The following is a 21021-nucleotide window of genomic DNA, read 5'->3' on the forward strand; positions in this document are numbered from 1 at the left end:
ATCGTAGGTGGTGTTAGAGCTCCAGGAGCTAGAGGGGGGAGAGCAGTGGGAGAGACGATGTCGCTCTCAGACAGGCAGCCAGCCTCTCGCACTGCCGCTTACGGGCAGCTCTGTAAGGGCAAGCCTGAAGAGTGCCGAATGGACTCCCCAAAAGAAATCAGTCAAGCTGGATTTGAGTGGCAGAGAACAGAGGGCAAACTGAATGAAATCGGGCTGAATGTCAGCATGGACGGGCAGCTAAAAGACAGGCTCGTGAAGAATGCCAGCTTCCTGGAGCAGAATAAGCTCTGCCGCTTTGAGGGGAAGCTAGACAAAGAGCTCAGCATTGAAGTGCAGGACAAGGACTATCAAGCAACCTCGGGTCACCTTGAGAGCAGGTATGTGATTTCAGAAACCTGCCATCCCTCAGAGGGGAACTCAGTACACCAGAAGACAGCTGAGTTCCATTTGGGACCCAGAGAGGGGCCAGACGAAAACAAAGCCACTGTAGTTCAGGGGATGGTGGCAGGGAAGAATGGGCCAGAGACGAAGAGCCAGCCAGATCTGGATTTCCCTGGGGCTGCTGACATCTCTACTTGTTATGTGAAGGAGCAGGAAACCAGTGTTTGGAACCCCAACTTTCATCCAGTGGTTCAAGGCTCTCAGGGCTCAAGGGAAGCAATTCCAGGAAAGGAGAATGGCATCACCCCTGGCTGCCAGGTGATTGGGGTGGTAAGTGATAACTTTGGGCAGCTTGAATGTGAGTCCTCACCGCCAGTGGCTGTAGCCCACCCAGCCCCTACTATTGAGCATTCACCCACTACCATTCCACCAATCACTATGGTGGAGTTCACCCAGGAATATTTGAATGCCAGCTCTCATATCAGAGACCATGATAAGGAGTTGGAGAAGTTGAGTTCTGCTGAGGAGGGGGCTTCGCTTGACCAAGGCCCCCAGCAGAAAAAGGCAATGCGCCGGGCTCTGTCTGAATGTTCTCACCTCTCAGTTCCCCCAGCTGTCAACCTTGCAGATAAGTATCCTCAGCTCCCTGCCCGAGAAGAGATTTCTTCTGGCCTGCTGCCTCTTACCAGTAGCCCAGTGCCGAGTCCCATGCCCAGGAAATTGGGGGCTCCTGCCATGAAGCGCTCCGTGACAGTGGCTGAGGAACAGACAGCTAGCTTCGTATTGAACCCTGGGGAACTGCCCATCCTGTCTGCTGAAGAGGTACCTCCTTTTATCTGCGAGGAACCAGTGGCCAAGAAGAGAGACGAATTGACCCACTTCAGCAACAGCAGCAGCAGCAGCAGCAGCTCTGGGAAGAAGGAGCTGGGCACTGCTAAGGCACATCTCCATGGTAAGCTGGAGCAGCCTCCTGAAGTAAGTAGCAAGGGAAAAGGACAAGAAGATATTCGTGAAACAAGAACAGATTTGTGCTCCCAAGTCTGCCAGGGAGGTGAGAAACAGCCAGGACAGACAGCTCTAGCAGGGAAGAAAGAAATTGAGGTCATTGCAACCCAGAACACTCCATCGTTCCTGTGTGAAGAGACCCCACGTGATGGTATGTTTCTAAATTTTGCCTCCATGGGGAACAAGCAGACAGCAAGGAAGGAACCAAAGTGACAGATTAGCGGCACGAGTGTTAGGCCGCTTGTTACTGCTGGAGTCTGCCTGCCTGAGGAAAGCTTAATTCCCTTGCATCAGAAGGTTGCTGGGAGGGAGGCAAGAAAGTGAACAAAGTGAATCTGGCTGGGTCAACCTGAACGTCTGCTAGCGTGGCAGACAGTGTAGACTGAGGATGTGGCTGATTGAGTTGGGGGTGGGATGGGGTCGGAGGGTGGTGGACATAAGAAATAGAACCCCTTTCATGACCTCATGTCACCCTGCCCACCCCATCCCCCATCCTCCCAACCCTCGGCTCCCTGTTGGTTTGAGCCAGATGATTCCTGAGCCCTAAATCATCCAATCACAACTGATTGATTTCCCTGCTTGAAAATCTGTCACTGTGTAGATTTACAATAGGTTTATCAGCACTAACCTCCACTCATTAAGTTGCACGGTCTGGATGCAAGCTCTGTTTTCCATTTTGCTCTTGAGAACGTTTTACTTTTGTTTAAGCTGAAAAAGCGCCTTTTAAAGCTGACTATTTAATATTCTTTTCTGTTCTTCATGTTTGACCAAATCTCGCTTCTAGTTTTCTCTTTCTGTACGTGTGTTGGGAGGATTTGTGGGGAGAAGGGGAAGAAAGGGAAAGAGGAGAGAGAAGGAGAGACTTGTACTTAATAAACAGCTAAATGTTGCAGTCTTTGTGGCTGCCTTCTGTGTCTTTCTTCCCAGCCCTTTCTTCTCCTCCCCATCCCCCATCCCCCCATGGATCTTATTGTTGGTGGTGAGTCCAGTTTGAGCACAAAGGACCATGATTCACAAGCTAATCAATGGGAATTTAAATCATGTGTTGTTTGTAACAAAATAACCTCTTTTCCTGAGAGGAATTATTTATTCCTCTCAGTACATTTTAATGAAATTTTTCCACTCATTTTCTCTTAAAGTTAGAAATGGGTATTTTCTAAGGGAAGTGTAAGTGGAAAGGACCCTTGAAGACTGACAGGTTTTTTTTTTAATGGAGATCGGCAAAGAAGCTTCGTGTTTCCTCTATGATTTCTTATGACTCCAAGATGACAAGAACTCAGGTATTCTATGCTGTTGCTTGTTTCTAGCTGTGGCAGAACTGTAAGCTCCTCATGGATAAGATTGTGTCACCTTTTTACTGACCTTCAGGTGCCCAATCAGTGCCATACACCTTGGAGGTGCTAAGGAGTGAAGACTTTTGTTTATTTCAGAAAAAGTTTATCCTAGTGCACACTAACACGTTTATGCTGGTAGAAAAAAATTTCAAATGACTGGCAAACCTCACTGATCCATTCACCTAATAAATGTTTGAATACTGACTCTGCTAAATGCTATGTAGATAAAATTATATGAAGATTCATTTATTCAATATGCCTACCATACGCCACTCCCTATTTAGGCACTGGATATTGTCGTTATCCTCAAGCAACTTATGCCTCAGTTAGGGTGGAGAGGGGGTGAGAGGGTTGTGAATCACGGCAACTTTTTAGAGGGGGTGGTCTTGGAAGCCTAGGATGCCTAACAATGCAGAGGGAAAGGCTTCCAGGCAAAGGGATGCAAAAAAAAAAAAGGTGAATCCTAGACATCTCACATTAGTTAGAAGAACAATGGCGAGTGTTTATAGAACACTCTGTTAAAGATCATTTAATTTCAAAGAATGGAAATGCAGGAACTCAAATTTTAAAAAAGGTATTTATTGACTAGGAATCCAGTTGCAGGAAGTGCTGCAGCGATTGTGTGTCTCAGGACCTCGGCTCCTCCTTAAACATGTGTCTCCATTCCTTTCCCTTCTGGAGACTTTTTTCTCTGCCATCTCTTACTTTCTGCTTCCTTTGTGACTCTGGTCTGCACAGGACATTGGATTGCCATCTGTACATATGTGGCAAGAAATAACGGAAGAACAAATCTAGAAAGTTGTTTGGAACCCTAGCTTCAAATACCCCCTTAAGATGTTTAAACCTTACTCCCTTATTCAAAAAATTGTGGTGACTTCCTATGACAATAAATGAAGTGGCCCAAAGTCGGCTTTGGGAAGACTTACCTGTTCTGAGTAGCTAAGATGAACTAGAAGACAGAGGATTGAATGCAGAACATCCTGTGATGATAGTTTGATTCAGGAAGTCGTAGCAGGTGAAATATCGAGGACATGATAGGGGAAATATAACAGAGGCGAAATCAACTGTATTTGAAAACTGGATGTTGAAGCTGCAAGAGAGAGGGGAGTTGAAGGTGATGCTGTGATTTTTGAGCCTGAGTTTCACAACACATAGTAGTACAAATAATGGAAAGATCCAGCAGGAGGGAGCAGTTTTGTGGAGCAGTTATGAATTCTGTTTTGAACGGTCTTTTGCGAAACTGTGGGGACATTTTGGTGATGGTCATTAGCAATTGGTTGGTATACCTCTGAGGCAAAGGAGGAGGGTCTTGGTGAGAAGCACTATCTGGGAGGGAGACAGCAGTTTCTGCTTATGCATGGGTCAGGTGAGTCACACTTACTTGTGCAGGTTGAAATGTTGCATGCCTTTGTCAGAGGCAGTAAGACTTAGTGAAGTGTTCATGTTGTTTATTGACAAATCCTGTGCCTGTTGAAGAAGGTTCATAGTGGTCTGGGGCCAGTGGCAGTAAGTCACACATTTGGTAAGGTATTCTTTCAGCTTGCTATAGAACAAAGACATTACCAACCTTGTGTGGTGGGCTTTTTTATTTCTTTATATTTTTAAAACTAAAAAAAATCCAACTTTTGACTAAAAATACATATGGTTTCAAACATCAAAAAGTACAAAAATGTGGGGCCAGCCTGGTGGCACAGCAGTTAAGTTCACATGTCCCACTTCTTGGTGGCCCAGGGTTCGCTATTTCGAATCTCGGGTGCGGACATGGCACCGCTTGGCAAGCCATGCTGTGGTAGGCATCCCACGTATAAAGTGGAGGGAGATGGGCATGGATGTTAGCTCAGGGCCAGTCTTCCTCAGCAAAAAGAGGAGGATTGACAGTAGTTAGCTCAGGGCTAATCTTCCTAAAAAAAAATAATAATAATTAAATTTAAAAAGTACAAAAATGCTATGTGCATTAGAAATTTTCCTACCAAGACAAGATGATGATGATTCAGTTTTCCTGCTTCTCTCCTATAAATACAGCTAAATACTCTGGAAGGAATTCAGCGATCATAAAAAGAATCTGAAGTGTGGAAAGGAGAGGGCAGACTGTGTAGGAATGTTAGGACTTGAAGCAGGACAGTGTAGTGAGTTCCCTGGGTTTTCTTTTTAATCTCCCATTGTATCCCAATCTGGGCACTGGAGAGTACCTGCAAGCTGGAGTCACCAACAGGCATAGATCGGGAAACAAAAGGAAAAGAAAAAAGAAAGAAAAGCCAATTCTCTCGTGCTAAAAGACCACGAAAAGGGAAGCCCAGTAAAGACCTACTAGTAAGCCCTGTTTTTCTACCCATAATCAGTAGTAGCGGTACAGGACTGGATTCTCGTGCTGGTACAGTGTCAGCAGAGCTCACGAGAGCCCACCCGTTGCCCATTTCACACCTAGCAGCAGCTGCAGGCGTGATCCACCCACACTGGCACCAACGCAGTATGAGCCACCCACGCTGGCAGGGAAACCCATCCTCTGTCCCCCACCAGGTGATAGCACCGCTGGCATCTATAGGCCTGAAGTCGTCCAGTCTTCTACCCAGTAGCAGAAGGGGACTGAGGTAGATTTCCTCCTACACCCTTCTCTCCAGTAGCAGAAGGCCAGGTAGGTGCTTCCTGCTCCCAGCAGTATCAACAGAGATTGAACAGGAACCAGCACTGGGCAGCCAGAAAACAGGCCAAGAGAAACTGTCTGCATTTCATGGGTCCAGCGTCAGTCAACCCCCACCTAGTAAAACCACCTGGCCCAGGGAAGTGCCTTCAGCCCTTGCAGGCACTACCAGCAGGAATTGAGTGACAGCCTCATGGAGCCAGAAGAACATAGCAGGCCAGAATTGCATTGCAAGGGCTCTGGAAACTAAATTGTCATTGAAACTACAGCCAGAACCTTCACACTAAATTTAAACAGTGATTACCTAGTAAAATACGAAATTAGGATTTTAAAGCAGCCATCATAAAATTGCTTGAACAAGAAATTATGAATTCTCTCTCTTTTTTTTTTGTAAGATTGGCACGTGAGCTAACAACTGTTGCCAATCTTTTTTTTTGTCCTGCTTTTTCTCCCCAAAGCCCCCTAGTACATAGTTGTATATTTTAGTTGTGGGTCCTTCGAGGTGTGGCATGTGGGATGCCACCTCAGCGTGGCCTGACAAGCAGTGCCATGTCCGCACCCAGGATCCGAACCGGTGAAATCGTGGACCGCCAAAGTAGAGTGCATGAACTTAACCACTTGGCCATGGGGCTGGCCCACGAATTCTCTTGAAACAAGTGAAAAATTAGAAAATCTCAGCAAAGTAGAAGTTATATAAAAAAAATTATAGATAGGAAAGATACAATAATCAAAATAAAAAATGTGTCTGGGGCCAGCCTGATGGTGCAGTGGTTAAGTTTGTGCGCTCCATGTCGGTGGCACTGGTTCACTTGTTCAGCTCTCAGCTGCAGACCTATGCACCGCTTGTCAAGCCATGCTGTGGCAGGTGTCCCACATATAAAATAGAGGAAGCTGAGCATGGATGTCAGCTCAGGGCCAGTCTTCCTCAGCAAAAAGAGGAGGATTGGTGGCAGATGTTAGCTCAGGGCTAATCTTCCTCAAAAAAAAAAGTGTCCAATGGGCTCAGTAGTAGTTTGGGGATGTCAAAGAAGAGAATCAGTGAACTTGGGAACAAATCAATAGAATTTATTCAGTCTGAACAACAGAGAGAAAGACAGAAAAAAAAATTACAGCTCCTCAGAGGCTTCTGTGTCAATTACAAAAGATTTATATATTGGAATCCCAGAAGATGAGAAAGAATGTGAGACTGAAAAACTATTTGAAGAAATAATAACTGAAAACTTCCCAAATTTATCAAAAGACATAAACCTACAGATTCATGAACTGAACGAACTTCAAATAGGAAAACCCAAGGAAATCTATGCTAAGATATATCATAATTAAACTTCTGTAAACTAAAGACAAAAAATCTTAAAAACAGCCGGGGAGAAATTATGCATTATCTATTGGGGAACAGCAATTCAAATGATAGTGTGATTCTTATCAGAAACCAGGGAGGGCAGAAGGAAGTGGCACATTTTTTTTTGTGGGCTAAAAAATAAGAACAGGACCAGCCCAGTCGTGCAGTGGTTAAGTGTGCATGTTCCACTTCAGTGGCCCAAGGTTCACCGATTTGGATCCTGGGTGCAGACCTACACACCCCTTGTCAAGCCATGCTGTGGCAGGTGTCCCACATGTAAAGTAGAGGAAAATGGACATGGATGTTAGCTCAGGGCCAGTCTTCCTCAGCAAAAAGAGGAGGATTAGTGGCAGATGGACTAATCTTCCTCAAAAAAAAAAAGAAAAGAAAACAGTCAACTACAAATGCTTTGTCTGGTAAATATTCCTTCAGAAATAAAGGGAAAATAATGACATTCTTAGATTTATGGCATTGAGTGCTTATATTAGAAAAGAGAAAATGTCTCAAATTAATAATCGAAGTTGCTACATCAAGAAGCTAGAAAAAGAACAACGAGATAAATCCAAAGCAAGCAGAAATCAGTTAAGTTATGAACAGGAAAACAACAAAGAAAATGTACTAAACCAAAAGCGCGTTCTTAAAAAAAAAGATAGGATTGATAAACCTTTAACAAAACTGAAAAAGATAAAAAGAGACAAGACACAAACCACCAATGCAGGAACAGGGGCTATCACTACAGCCATTAAAACAAAAATAAGGTAATACTAGGAGCACCTTTTCACTCACAAATTCGACAATTTGGAAGAAATGGACCAATTCCTTAAAAACCACAGATTACCGAAACTCAGCCAAGATGAAATAACAAACCTGAATAACCATTAACAAAATTGAATTTTTAATTAAAAAGCTTCTGATGGTTTCACTGGAGAATTTTACCATACATTTAAAGAATAGCATCAATTTTACACATTCTTTTTCGGAAACGAGGAGGGAACACTTCCTTGCTCATTTTAGAAAGTCAGTATTATTCTGATACCAAAACCAGACAGACAGTACAAAACAAACTACAGACTAATCTCTCTCATGAACTTAGATGCAAAAATTCTTAACAAAATATTAACAAATCACATCCAGCAATATATGAAAATAATTCTACACAACAGCCAAGTGAAATTTATTCCAGATATGCAAGGCTGGTTCAGTAATCAAAAATCAGTGTAATCCGTATGAGCAGTCTAAAGAAGAAGAATCATAAACACAGAAAACGCATTTAACAAAATCCACCACCCATTCATGATAAAACTCTCATCAAAGAATAGAGAGAATTTCCTCAGCTGGATAACGAGCATCTACAAAAAATCTTACAGCTAAAATCATAGTTAATAGTGAAAGACTAAATGCTTTCACCCTAAATCAGGAACAAGGAATTATGCCTGCTGCCATTGCTCTTATTTAACGTAGTACTGAAAGTTCTAGTTGACAAAATAAAGCAAGAAAAGGAAAAGAAAGGAATACAGCTTAGGAAGAAATAAATCTGTTGTTTGTAGGTGACGTGATTGTCTATATAGAAAATTCCAAGGAATCTACCCCCAAAAAATCCTAGAATAAGTGAGGTCAGCAAGGTCATAGGATATACTATCAACAAATAAGAATCAATTGCATTTCCATATGCTAACAGTGAAACTATTTTACTCAAAATCCTGTAAATACATGTTCATATCACCTTTATTCATAGTAGTGAACAACTGGAAACAACCAAAATGTCCTACAGTAGGTGAAAGATTAAACTGGCACAGCCAAACCATGGAATACTTCTCCACAACTAAAAGGAACTAACTAATGATACATGCAGCAACACGATGCCTCTCAAAAGCGTGATGCTAGGTGAAAGAAGCCAGGCTCAAAAGGTAACATACTGTATGCTTCTGTTTATGTAATATTCTTGAAATAATATTATAGAGATGGAGAGCAGATTAGTAGTTGCCAGAGATTTAGGGATTGGAAAGGGAAGGGAGGTGGAGTGGCTATAAAAGGGTAACATGAGAGAGCCCTGTGGTGATGGAACATTTTTGTGCTTTGATTATTAGTAGTGGTTACATAAAGCTACACATGATAAAATTGCACAGAACTGCGTATTTGCGTACTTGCACACACACACACAAATGAGTGCCTGTAAAACTGGAACTATCTAAACAAGCTCTGTGGATTTTACCAATATTGGTACCCTGGTTTTGATGGCGTACTATAGTTATGCAAGATATTGACACTGGGGAGGCTGGCTGAAAGGTTACATGGGACCTCTCTGTACATTTCATTGCAATTTCCTGTAAATCTATACTTGTTTCAAAACGAAAAGTTTTAAAATAAAGCCTCCTATCCTCCCTAGTTTTGTGCCCCATTTTCCCCTATCAAAATTGTTAGTCTTGTTTTGTTTCATCATGATACATCCAGAGACTTTTTTAAAATGCACATACAAGAGTATTTTCAATAGTAACGTATTTTCACCCATCCCTTTTGTAGACAAATGGTTTCATGTTCTACATACTATTGTGCCCCTTGCTTTTTTTTTTCACTTAGTAGAGCTTATTCCATATCAGTCGTGCTTTACTTTTCAGATTCAGAGATTGCATTGATATTCTGCCATGATGCTTTAACCGCTTTCCTATTAGCAGTCTTCCAGGTTGTTTAAGTCTTGCTTTTAGAAATGATGCTCTGGTGAAAGACCTTACACATTTGCTATTTTGCAAGTGTGTAACTGTCTCTAAGAGAAATTTCTAGAAATTGGATTTCTGGATTAGAATATATCTACACTTGTAATTTTCAGCCACTAGACTACCCCGCATGAATTGTACTGTTTCACACACTTACCAGCAGTGTATATCTTCATGTTGTCCACAACAGCTATTTTCAAATTTTAGGACTTTTGACAGTGTGTTAGGTTAAAAAGGGCGTTTCAATATAGTTTTAATTTTCATTTCTCTGAAGGATTGGACATCTTTTCATATTTTCAGAAGTGATTTGTATTTCTGTAAACTGTTCTTTTGGCCATTTTTCTAGTGGATTATTGGCCTTTATAGGAGTTACTGATTTGAAGGAGTAATTTACATAATAAGCTCTTTGTCTTTGATGTGAGGTTCAATATTTTTTTCCTGTTTATCACTTGTCTCTTGACTTTTATTATTGTTCTTTTGGCCACGTTGAAATTTTTTATTTTTCTTTAGCCAAACTTCTCTTTGGTGACTTGTGGATTTTGTGTCAGTTAGAAAGTTCTTCCCCACACCCAGGTTATAAACTTTATGGTATTTTAATGCTTTCAGGTGTAGCCCTATTGAAATCCGGAGTAACTGCCCCACAGTGATGTTGCTGGGCATAGCTTTAGGAGTAGACTATTTCTGGCCCTGGGTCTGATTTCATGGGTGTCCTCACCCTTGTTGGAAATCTGGGTCACTGCTAAAACTAGATCAAGTTAATCTCACATCCTCCATAAAGTGGTGCTTTAGAGGGAAAGGAAGTAAGGGGAGGACATTAGATGATCTTCTGGCTCTTATCCCATCTCCCAGCAACCTTTATTCCAAGAGATAAACTCTAGTAGAAGAGGTTTTTGTCCCCAGTGTGCTCCGGGAGTTAGTGGTTGGGTGACAGAACCCCTTCGCCGGTCTCTAGGGAAGGGAAACCAAACTTTAAGGGCCATTTCCTTCCATTGATCCCACTTAGGTTACTTCTCCACAGGGACAGGCTGCCTGAATCTCTGGAATCTAAAACTGTCCTCCATCACAATAAGGAGAACTTGGGAGTCTAGTCCACATTTCAGCAGCAAAGCTCTGGATTTTTTTCAGAATGAAGGGCTAGTTAGTAGTCTGTCTCTCCTAAGACTTGCATTTTCAGAATGGGTATGAAAAACATTTGCTTAGCATAACTTTCTGGCCTGTAGGAATAGCCAAGCCAGAAGAAGTAAGGCCCACTGTGAGTGTGACCGGAAATGACATCACCGCCCCTCCAAACAAGGAGCTCCCACCAAGCCCAGAGAAGAAAACAAAGGTAGGTGCCAGAATGGTGGGTTATCTTCTCCTGCTGTAGTTTTTTAAACAGTAGCTTCTGGTATTGTTGCTTGAATAATGAATGAAATTTCTTTTTGCTGAGCTATTATGAGTCCTTCCTTAAGTTTGAATATGCTTGGAAAAGATTTTATATTCCCATTTTACCATAGTGGCCTAATTCAAACCTTAAAATCTGTGCCATGGACCTTATGATCTTCAATATCTGTAGAAATGTCCTGTAGAGGTTGTTTCTGCTTCCCCTAACAACAATAAACGGAATTACAGAGCTACTCAGAAATAGATTCTGAAATCTACATTCATGAAAAGAGAACACAGATTTTTAAGGTGGATCGTAGCTTCAGAAACTTATTGGTATTTACTGAAACTTACAAATGCCACACATTAGTGTGGTTTTAAAAGAGGATGCTGATGTTGCCTTATCAAGGTCCAGATAGTAATAGCTTAATCATCTGCTGGTGGCTTTCTTCATAGATTTATTGCTGCCACCAAAAGTTAGTTAATTGTTTAAAGCTATTCCTGAATTTAAGTCTTCAGGTGCCAAACTGCTAGAATTTGTGCCACTGTCATTAAGAAACAATTCTCAGTTTTCTTTCTCTCTAATCTGGTGTCTTTCCACTCTTCACTGAGCTCAGAAGAAAGGAATGCTAATTTTAAGTTGCGTATATCCTCACTGCTTATAATTTTACTTTGAATTGTGCAATTTATACTTTTTTTTCATTTGTTTGTATTCTTGTCTGTGTGTTTGATGTTGGCCTTTAAAAAAAACCCCAAAAAACAACAAATCAACTTAAAAGCCTTTGGCCACCACTCAACCTGCAAAGACTTCAACATCGAAAGCCAAAACACAGCCCACTTCTCTCCCTAAGCAGCCAGCTCCCACCACTTTTGGTGGGTCGAATAAAAAACCCATGAGCCTTGCTTCAGGCTTAGTAGCAGCTGCCCCACCCAAACGCCCTGCTGCCGCCACTACCAGGCCTTCTTCCATCTTACCTTCAAAAGACGCGAAGCCCAAGGTAAGTTGTCATCTAACCACTGTGTCAGGGAAAAGTTTTCCCCTCTGAGGGTCAGATAGACTCTTGTTGCTGCCAGACAGTGGAATTGGGCTGGTAGAATGGGGGAAAGACAAGGGAAAAGTGAGAAGGGCGACTTGGAAATCAATTTGGGGGCCCATGTTGCAGCCATAACATTTGAAGGCCTTTTATGCTTTGTCCCTTTCCCTGCACTGGTTGGAGACAGTATGGCATCTACTTTGGTTCCTCCTTACGCTTCATCTGTGTAAATACTTGTTAACCAGTTTCCTCTACTCCACCTACTAATCAGATATCTATTTCTAGTATGATTCCCACATTGAATTCTCAGTCAAATTCAGTTCTTTGTCTTTCTCTTTAATCATCCTGCAGAAGTGAATTTTACCCATTACTTTTGTGGTAAGTTCTTCGAGCTGAACTCAGCAGGTTCCAGCATCATGTGGTAACTTACTTTGCTTTTGGCATTAGGCCACCTCTCACTGGGCTCCTTCTGAACTTTTCAGTTTTCCAGGTCACCCACACATTATTGCCTAGAAACTGGTCAATTTGGAGCAGGATTAGCTTCACAGGGTTCTATGAGAGGGTAGGTGGAGTCTGTGGCTGCCTTCCTTAACATTTTGTTTTATTTAAGAAGAGCCTTTAGGTCAGCCTGATGTCATTCTTTAAATTTATGGTGGGAAATAGTTTCCTATGTTAGAATATCAGTGTTTTAATCTAATCTTGTGAAGAAAACTGGTGGAATCTAGGAATTGTAGTCCAGGTTGAAACCCTGGCCAAGAAACTGAGAAATCCTGTCATAGACAAGGAGTGATGAAATCTCATAAAGCTTTCTGATCCTTATTTACCCAGTTGACTATTTTTCCTGATTGTTAGACAACAATTTATCTGAATAAGAGGCCAGAGAGAAGATGACTGGAGTGATAGCTCAGCTCCTACTTCACACTTATTCAGCAGCAAATCCTGGGGGAGACAGAGGAGGGTGTAGGGAGGAGGGGCTTGTCTAGTGAAATTTCACTCTGTAATAATAATAAAAGTGACATGTACTGTAGCAGTTTCTTTATGTACGTTAACTCCTTTAATTTTCTGTCAATGATCCATGATGTGTATTAATATCCTCCTTTTAAATAATCTTCATAAGCTCCAGTGCCAGTAAGTGGCAGAGCCAGTATTTGAACTTGCGTCTAACTCCAGTGCTGGTGCTCGTGGCCTCTGTCAACGCTGTTCTTCCATGGCTCTTTGCCGTGCGCCTTTTAGACAGCGTTTCAAGATACAGCTGAGCTGAAGAGATGATCTGCATTACAGTTATTACGGTTGTTTGTCCTTTAGATAAGAAACAGATGGAAACATTTTGAGAGAGAAACTAAAGTCTAATGAAATTTCTTTTTATCTTTATTTTGATAGAAAGATTTATAGAAGCAAAACAAAGGGAAAAAAGCTTATCAGAAAAATAAGTAGATCTATGATTCTGGCAGAAGAGAAAATATTAATTCAAAAACAGGGTAACTCCAGTTATGAAAACAGGCTGGTTTTGCACCTTGCTGAGGCCAAGAGCCTGATGTGTGAAGAATGTCACATCCTTTAGAGATTTCTATTCCAAGTGACTTTTTTCTAACTTATTTTTTCATTATTGGTCTTACTGGCAAAATAATAAGATCCCAGTAGATTATTCTGAATCATAGTCATAGCATTGAAAATCTGGAGGAGACTCCACAGGGTATCTGAGTTAGCCCTCAAATTTTATTTTTTCTCTTCTTTTCTTTTTTGAGGAAGTTTAGCGCTGAGCTAACATCTGCTGCCAATCCTCCTCTTTTTGCTGAGGAAGACTGGCCCTGAGCTAATATCCATGCCCATTGTCCTCTACTTGATATGTGGGACGCCTGCCATAGCATGGTGTGCCAAGCGGTGCCATGCCCGTACCCGGGATCCAAACCAGCGAACCCCGGGCTGCCGAAGCAGAACGTGTACTTAACTGCTGCACCACTAGGCCGGCCCTTAGTCCTCAAATTTTAGAGCAGACAGAAAGAGAATTCTTTTGCACAAAATCCTACAACATGTTCCAGAGAACTGCCAACTGAACCAGTTCCTCTGATTCCAACCTTAGGCTGCTTCATACCATACTTAGGGACTTCATTTGTAGAAATGTTCATTCCCTGCGTTTGCAGGGTTAGAGTTTATTTAATTGGATGTCAGCCCTTAATTTCTGAGCATCTCCTCAGCTGATTTTCCATTTAAGCAATGTCTTACTTATCTCCACCAACACACTGCCCTCCATGTTGCTGTTTCTTTTGGACTAAAAGGGCTGCGTGCACTGTGACTGTGGTTTGGCTTATTCTCTTGAGTAACATGGTACGTTTGCTTATCAAAATAGTGTTCATCCCCTGTTCCTGTAGAAACCAGGCCAAATTGATTCCTTCCCTTCCTCACTAGTGACGATGTGCCCAGCCTCCATGGGAGGGGAACTAGAGCAGCCCGGATGCTGTGCATCTACATGAGAAACTTCTCCCTTTGGCTTTCAGCCATAGCTGTGATATCAGTGCTTTTCATTCCTTCTGTTGGTCAGGCCTGCACCCTCCGCCTGCCCCTTTTCATCATCTCTGCCTCTCAGAGACTTCCCATTCTCTAGTCCCTAACGTCGTGTATTATCAAAGCTGGTACTTAGAGATCCTCTGTTCCACCCTCCTTTATCCAAATGAAAAAATAAAGGCCAGAGAGGCTCAGTGATCTCCCAAGAACACATTGTGAGTGGAAGACTCAACTGGGGCTGGAGCTCAGGCTTCTGACCTGACTGATTCAGCCAGTGTTCTCTCCATGTGCAGCCCTATTCTGTTCAGCATTCACTGGGTGCATCTTAGCCAAAAGAATAGCTGAATTTGACTGAACATCATAATTTTTAATTTTTTGTTTTATATATTTAATCTTTGGCCAAGTATTTAATACATTAAATTCCTCAGTGTTTAATGCAGTAGATCCTGAAGCAAACATAGTTTGTGGTGTGGAATACTTTTCAGGGCTGTTCATTCTCACTGGTTTAGGTTGGATTGAGGTAGTTTGACTCCCTGTTTCCTGACCCCAGATCACACAGCACTCTATATGGCCCGTTTCTCATGTTGTCTGGAGGACTTTGATCTTTCAGCCGTATATATTTTCTTGTCAGTAGCTGCCAAACACACAGTACCCCTGTTTCCTGCCGTAGGCTTATGTAGAACCATCCTTTGGCATGACTTCCTGGGGCTATTGCTGACCTGCAGCTCTGTTCCCACTTCCCTGTCACCAGCCTGTTGCAGAGGCAAAGATTCCTGAGAAGCGAGCCTCACCGTCCAAGCCAGCCTCTGCCCCAGCTTCCAGGCCTGGCTCTAAGAGCACCCAAACTGTTCCAAAAGCCACAGCAGCTGCCACTGTTGCCTCAGCTGGGCCAAGCAGTAGGAGTCCCCCGGCACCCCTGCCCAAGAAGCCCACTGGTGAGTATTGTCACCCTTCCTTCCCATGGGAACCAGTGGGGAGAAGGGTGAGGCCTGGGCTTTGCCCCAGCTGTAGCTCCAGGCAGCATCGCAGAGAGCTGTGTAGACCTGCTTGTGCACCAGTCCTTAATGGAGTATGTTGAAAAGCGGCAGCCTTGTTCTCTCTCTGTGTGAGGTTAGCAAGTGTGTATATATTCAGGAAAATCTTGATTGAAGGAGACTCTCATGAATTCCCAGGTAGAATTTTACTATTCCTTTCTTAGTAACTCCACAGCCCCTAGCATATTGTGGTTATGGGCTTACGTGATAAGAAATAGGCCATTCGATTCCATAGGCATGTATTTATAACTTACTTCTAAGGTCATTTGGAAGGCAGCATCAAGATGTAGAAAAGAATTAGATGCAGTGCCTGGCCTTGTACGTTCCATAGGGCACGGTCTTTACGTGGCTGTCTAACTACTCTATTCTCAGAGACTAGCACAGCTTCTGGTTCAAAAGGGACATTCGGTAGTTGTTGAGTGAATGAATTAATCTCAGTATTATATGAGCTGTTCGGTAGATTAATTTGTTAAACATTATGTTAAATGTTAAAAAGCGTATGTATGTGCAGCCATCAAGACTGAGGGAAAACCTGCAGACATCAAGAAGATGGCTACAAAGTCTGCACCAGGTAATACCCCATCCCCCACATTGAGGAACCCTGATTTAAACCCCTACCTCTTCTGTGGCTGTAAGGCTCCCTTTTGCTCTCTCCCCATGAACCCTTGTTATCTCTCACTCCTGCCTTTGCAGCTGACTTGAGTCGCTCAAAGAGCACCTCCACCAGTTCCATGAAGAAAAACACCACTGTCCCTGGGGCAGCACCCCCAGCAGGGGTGGCTCCCAGTAGAGTCAAGCCCACACCTACGCCTTCCCGGCCCTCTGGGACTCCTTCATTGGACAAGAAGCCCACATCAGCCAAGCCCAGCTCCTCTGCCCCCAGGCTGAGCCGCCCGGCTACCAATGCTTCTGCCCCTGATCTGAAGAATGTCCGCTCCAAGGTTGGCTCCACGGAAAACATCAAGCATCAGCCCGGAGGAGGCCGGGTGAGTCCAGGGAGCTTGAGGTCCTTGGCATGCTGGCCCCTGCTTCTTCCGCTGCCGCATCGAACTATTTTTCCCCAGGCATGTCCTCACATCAACCCAAGAGGCCCACCAAAGAAGAAGGGCAGTCAGGACATTGAATTCGGTGTCACGGAATTTCAGCCTGGGCTCTGTGTCCCAGCAGCAGGGAAGGGGTGGACAGAGCTCTGGGCTTTTTCCTCCCATCTCAGTCAGAGGGGCTTGTGTTCTGTGTTCTGGAGTTTAGGCATACATTTTTGTCTGGAGGCAAAAGGGTTCTTCTACTTTACAAGACAAATAGAGGGGAACCTCTGAGACTCTGCAGAGGTGAGAGAGACTGGACATGAACCTGGTTTTTCATGTTTCTTACCCCTGCACTGTAGGCGTCAGGATAGGCAGAAGGCAGAATGCGTTTTCCGTCCCCGAGCCATGACTTGGGTGGAGATTCTGTCTGAAAGAGGACCAGGGTGTCCTCTTCTGGCCAAGATGACTTGCTGTGAGCCTCCAGCTTTTCTAAATAAAAGGACTTGACAGAGTGTAGTAATGGAGAAAGGCATGGCAGGCCACAGTGCTGCCCTTTAAGGATTTTCTGGTTGCATCCATCCTGGAATTATTTGTTAACTCTTAGCAACTGTGGGCACTTGGTATGTGAAAAAGGCAATGGCAGAAATCCAAGTTCAAGTCCCTGGAGCAGTAACCTTCTCATTTCCTACATCTTTCTCTAGCACTTAAACCGCCACTCCCCACCCCCTCCTCAGGATAGGATACTTAAATTGCTGCAATCCAGAGCTGTTAAAAAATTGAAGAGGATCCAAAATGAGGCAGAATCCTGGTACTGTTGGAAAACACTGATGGCAAACTGGATTAGTCTAGGATAAGGGCCTGAAAGTTGCTTTTGCTAAGAGATTGTGGCTCAGGTGTACCCAACCAGGCCTCTGGGGCTGTGGTGCTGATGGCCCATCTCCCCCTTTCTATGCTCTTATTCTTTCATGGTGCAAAAGTTGCTGGGGGTCTTGGTGGGGAGTTGAGTAACTTGATTAAATTATTTTCTGTTTCACTGTACTGAAGGGTGTAACACTTCCCATGATCAGTAGTGGCTCTCTGTGACGATGGCAGGTTGCTTGGGGCATATCAGAGCATTTGAGTGGGAGGGCATTGTGATTTGAAAATTGATAACCCCACCACACACTCAGAAGAGAATCATGAATTTTGCCCTTCTTCCTACCTTTTCTCCGTGAATGTCGTCTCGATCTCTTCCTCATGTTGCAAGACTTTGGTCTGTAGCTCCTCGCTCTGGCTTGGTGTACCCTGGGAAATGGGTATTTTTTCCTAGGAGCAAGGATGACCTGCTTCTGCCTGGTGGCCTGGCCTGAAGTCGAGTCCCTTACAGTCTTCTTCCTTGTTGGCATTTGGGCTCTTATCCTCTTGGTTTGAAATTTGCCCTCCCTTTATCTCCATCCAGGCCAAAGTAGAGAAAAAAACAGAGGCAGTTGCTACAGCTCGAAAGCCTGAACCTAACGCAGTCACTAAAACAGCCGGCCCAATTGCGAGTGCACAGAAACCGCCTGCTGGGAAAGTGAGTTTTCTTTAGACTATTACCTCTTGAAGGTAAAAGATGATAAACTGTCTCCTCTAGCCTGAGTCACTTTCCCTTCTATTGCACTTTTTTCCTGTCCTCAACTAGTTTCTACTTCTCCCCATCTTCCTCCTTTGTGTTTGATGACTCAGCCAATCCAAAATTTTTTTTATTAACCCTGAAAATTAACAGAGTTGGGAGCCTATTAGCCCTTTGGGGAATATTTATTCAGCTGGATAAAATGTATCCGAAAACATTCAGTCACTTCCTTCACACTGACCTTCATCTGAAACCTACCAGTTATGCACACCAACACACAGAGCACCCAGGTTCTTCCTCAGTCAGACGTGGCATTGGTAACCTTCCCACATCTGGAACCCTGGAGACCTGTGCTTTAAGTTGAACTAGAAAGCCCGTCTCATAACACTGCTGGGTATGGAGATAGCTTCATTTGTCCTGGTTCCCCAAGTCACCTCTTAACAAAAGTTAGGGTGCTCATTCCCAATGGAAACCCACGCGGCATAGGGATCATAACATTGGCTGAAGGGCAGAGGTAACTAAAACTCTAGGTTCTTGCCCCTTGCCTCCGCACCCTGGAACCAGGCCCCTCCTGCTTGCTGTGGGAACTTTCCCTTAGCTGTGGCAGGTAGGTGGTCTCTCTGACCAGGGCTGCCAGGGAAGCCTGAGCTCCAGTCCCTAGGGACCAGAATGGGAGGTCTCAGGCCAAGGATTGTGTACAGTCCGGCAGGGTGAAGAAGGCTGCACCGTGGCTCCTGGGTGATGCCTAGAGGTCCTGCAGTCTCTGGTTCAGACCAGGGTTCATTAGGAAGTGCTTGGCTAACCAGTTATTCCTCATTGAAGTTTTAAAGAAGGCAAGAAACGGTGAGGTGTTTGGGTTAACGTGTCTCAGGGTGGAATTCTCTACTCTGAAGAAATCTGCAGTTTGGGGGCTGCATCATTTGCAAAGGGCTCTGAAGTAAAGGAAAGAAGGAAGCTGGCAACTAACTGTTCCCTCTTGAGAGGGCTCAAAAAGAATTCTTTGTTCAGCCCTTAGAGCCTGGGCCTTTGTGTGGCTCCATTCCTGGGGAAGCCATTCATACACAGCACGGTGTGCTGTGCCCCTCAGATTGTGCATCGTTGCAGCCCTGTGGAGAGCCTGTTCTCTTTGCACAGGAAACTCACAGGGCACAGGATCGGGCATTTGGAGGACTGAAGAAGGTGTTTTACCCTTGAGTCAAAAGGAAGTCTAGACCTAAACCTCACTTGTACCCTGCTCTCTCAAGCCCTGAGAGAAATGGGCTATCTGTGGAAGTGTGGAGGCTGCTGAGCCTGTGGCCTGCGCTCCCTCTGCAGTCCAAGATTCTGCACAACAAGTCTAGTAGCCTCTGGTCCATTTGCATTTATAGCTGAACAATGTCCCTTCCTTCCTGTTAGTATCAGATCTGTGCCCTGTGCACCAGCCGCCTGATGCTTTGCTAAGCAGCCTTTGCCTCCCAGAGTGGGTCTGACTGTAGTAGTTCTAGGCCTCAGATTTAACGGGAGTGCCATCCTTGGGTGAGGGCCGCTCTGTGCAGGCCACCTGCAGAGAGTTGCCATAGGACACTGTGCCCCAGCTCTTGTGGAGAGAGGAGCAAGGGGGCAGAGCCATGCCTTCGTGGGCATCCAGGACCTGCTGCTGTCTGGGCCTGTGTACCACAGCCTAGCCCCCAAGGAGCGGTGATGACGGCCATGTATCACTTTTGCAACTTCTGACCTTGTGTTGTTTGTTCGTATTTTCACTCCTTTTCCTGCTCCTCCAAATTCCTTCCCTTGTGCTTTTCCACAGCTGTTCTGCTGAAGGTGGGGGCGGAGTTTTAACAACACCCTGTTGGTCAGTGTCATCACATGTGGACTCACTGCCTGCCCTCTGTCGGTTCTAACCAGCCCTCTCCCTTTGTGTTGTTTTTTCTGTTCTCTAAAAATCCAGGTCCAGATAGTCTCCAAAAAAGTGAGCTACAGCCATATTCAGTCCAAGTGTGGTTCCAAGGACAATATTAAGCATGTCCCTGGAGGTGGTAATGTAAGTATGAGCTCTGGATGGCTGGCATCTAAGGCATAGCCCACTGTGGGCACACTGGGGAGAGGACCACCTGCCCATGCTGAAAGGACCATGGCAGGCTGGCCCAGGGCTTTCCTCAAGAAGCAGGCTAGTGAAGTGAGGGGAAGCCCCGATGCTCAAATGTGCTTAGCCCGAGTGTTTCTGGCAAACCCCTGAACAACAACCCAGGGATGCCCACTTGGCATCTTTTCACCCTTATGGGTGAGAGGCCTTAGGTCTTCCTCCAGCTGTGTCAGAGACCTGGTCTGAGGGCAGTTGTCAGTAGCAGGCCCGTTGCCTGTCTTGAGTCTGCTCCTGGGGATACACACCTCTGTCTGCTGTCCCACTTAGCATGGCAGTGGTCGTGACTCTGAGACAGGTGTCTGGATTTCTCTAAAGCCCATCCTTGAACCCTTGTATTGTAGAACCAGGGGATTCATGAACACTTCCTCCTATCGTTCCTCTGCCTTGCCCTTCATCTTTGTTACTCTCCTGCTCTCTTTTCCTCTTCTGCTCCTTCTCCTCTTCTCTCCCTACCTTCTCCCTCTTTCCTTTCTTTTCTCTTTCTCCCACTTTTTCCCTTTTCTAATCCATTCCTCCTATCCGCTTTTCCCTCCTTTTCCTTTTGCCCCCTTCCCTCTTCAATCCCAACATTTTTTTTTGTTGTTTGAGGAAGATCAGCCCTGAGCTAACATCCGTGCCCATCTTCCTCTACTTTATATATGGGATGGCTGCCAGAGCATGGCGTTCCAAGCAGTGCCATGTGCACACCCGGGATCCGAACTGGTGAACCCCGGGCTGGCGAAGCGGAACGTGCGAACTTAACTGCTATGCCACCGGGCCGGCCCCCAAACATACATACTTTTTATCATGCTATTCTGTGCCAGCCCTAAGATCTGTGTTGGGGTCACAAGTGACTCCAGCTCGCAGGGAGGTCCTGGCCTAGGGAGAGACAAGGCAAAGTATCGTTGTCACTGAGCATGTAAAGAACACCCTGTATATTTTCCACGTGTTCCTGTGACACTGC

At 44.5% G+C, this 21021-nt stretch overlaps 1 protein-coding gene across 50 annotated transcripts in view; it reads left to right on the forward strand.

Annotated features, from left to right (window-relative positions):
- MAP4 (microtubule associated protein 4) overlaps window positions 1–21021 on the forward strand; it is a 186869-nt gene that overhangs the window by 154215 nt on the left and 11633 nt on the right. For 9 of the 50 annotated variants that reach the window (XM_070237734.1, XM_070237737.1, XM_070237740.1 and 6 more), the window contains 7 exons: window positions 10629–10735; window positions 11550–11768; window positions 15058–15241; window positions 15837–15911; window positions 16034–16326; window positions 17804–17917; window positions 19884–19976. In XM_070237734.1, coding sequence (XP_070093835.1) covers window positions 10629–10735; window positions 11550–11768; window positions 15058–15241; window positions 15837–15911; window positions 16034–16326; window positions 17804–17917; window positions 19884–19976 — 1085 coding nt within the window. The remainder of the gene's footprint in view (window positions 1–10628; window positions 10736–11549; window positions 11769–15057; window positions 15242–15836; window positions 15912–16033; window positions 16327–17803; window positions 17918–19883; window positions 19977–21021) is intronic. The other 41 variants (XM_070237762.1, XM_070237764.1, XM_070237738.1 and 38 more) reach the window with 12 other exon arrangements.

Source organism: Equus caballus, chromosome 16 (assembly GCF_041296265.1).
Source record: "Equus caballus isolate H_3958 breed thoroughbred chromosome 16, TB-T2T, whole genome shotgun sequence".
Classification (NCBI taxonomy): Eukaryota; Metazoa; Chordata; class Mammalia; order Perissodactyla; family Equidae; genus Equus; species Equus caballus.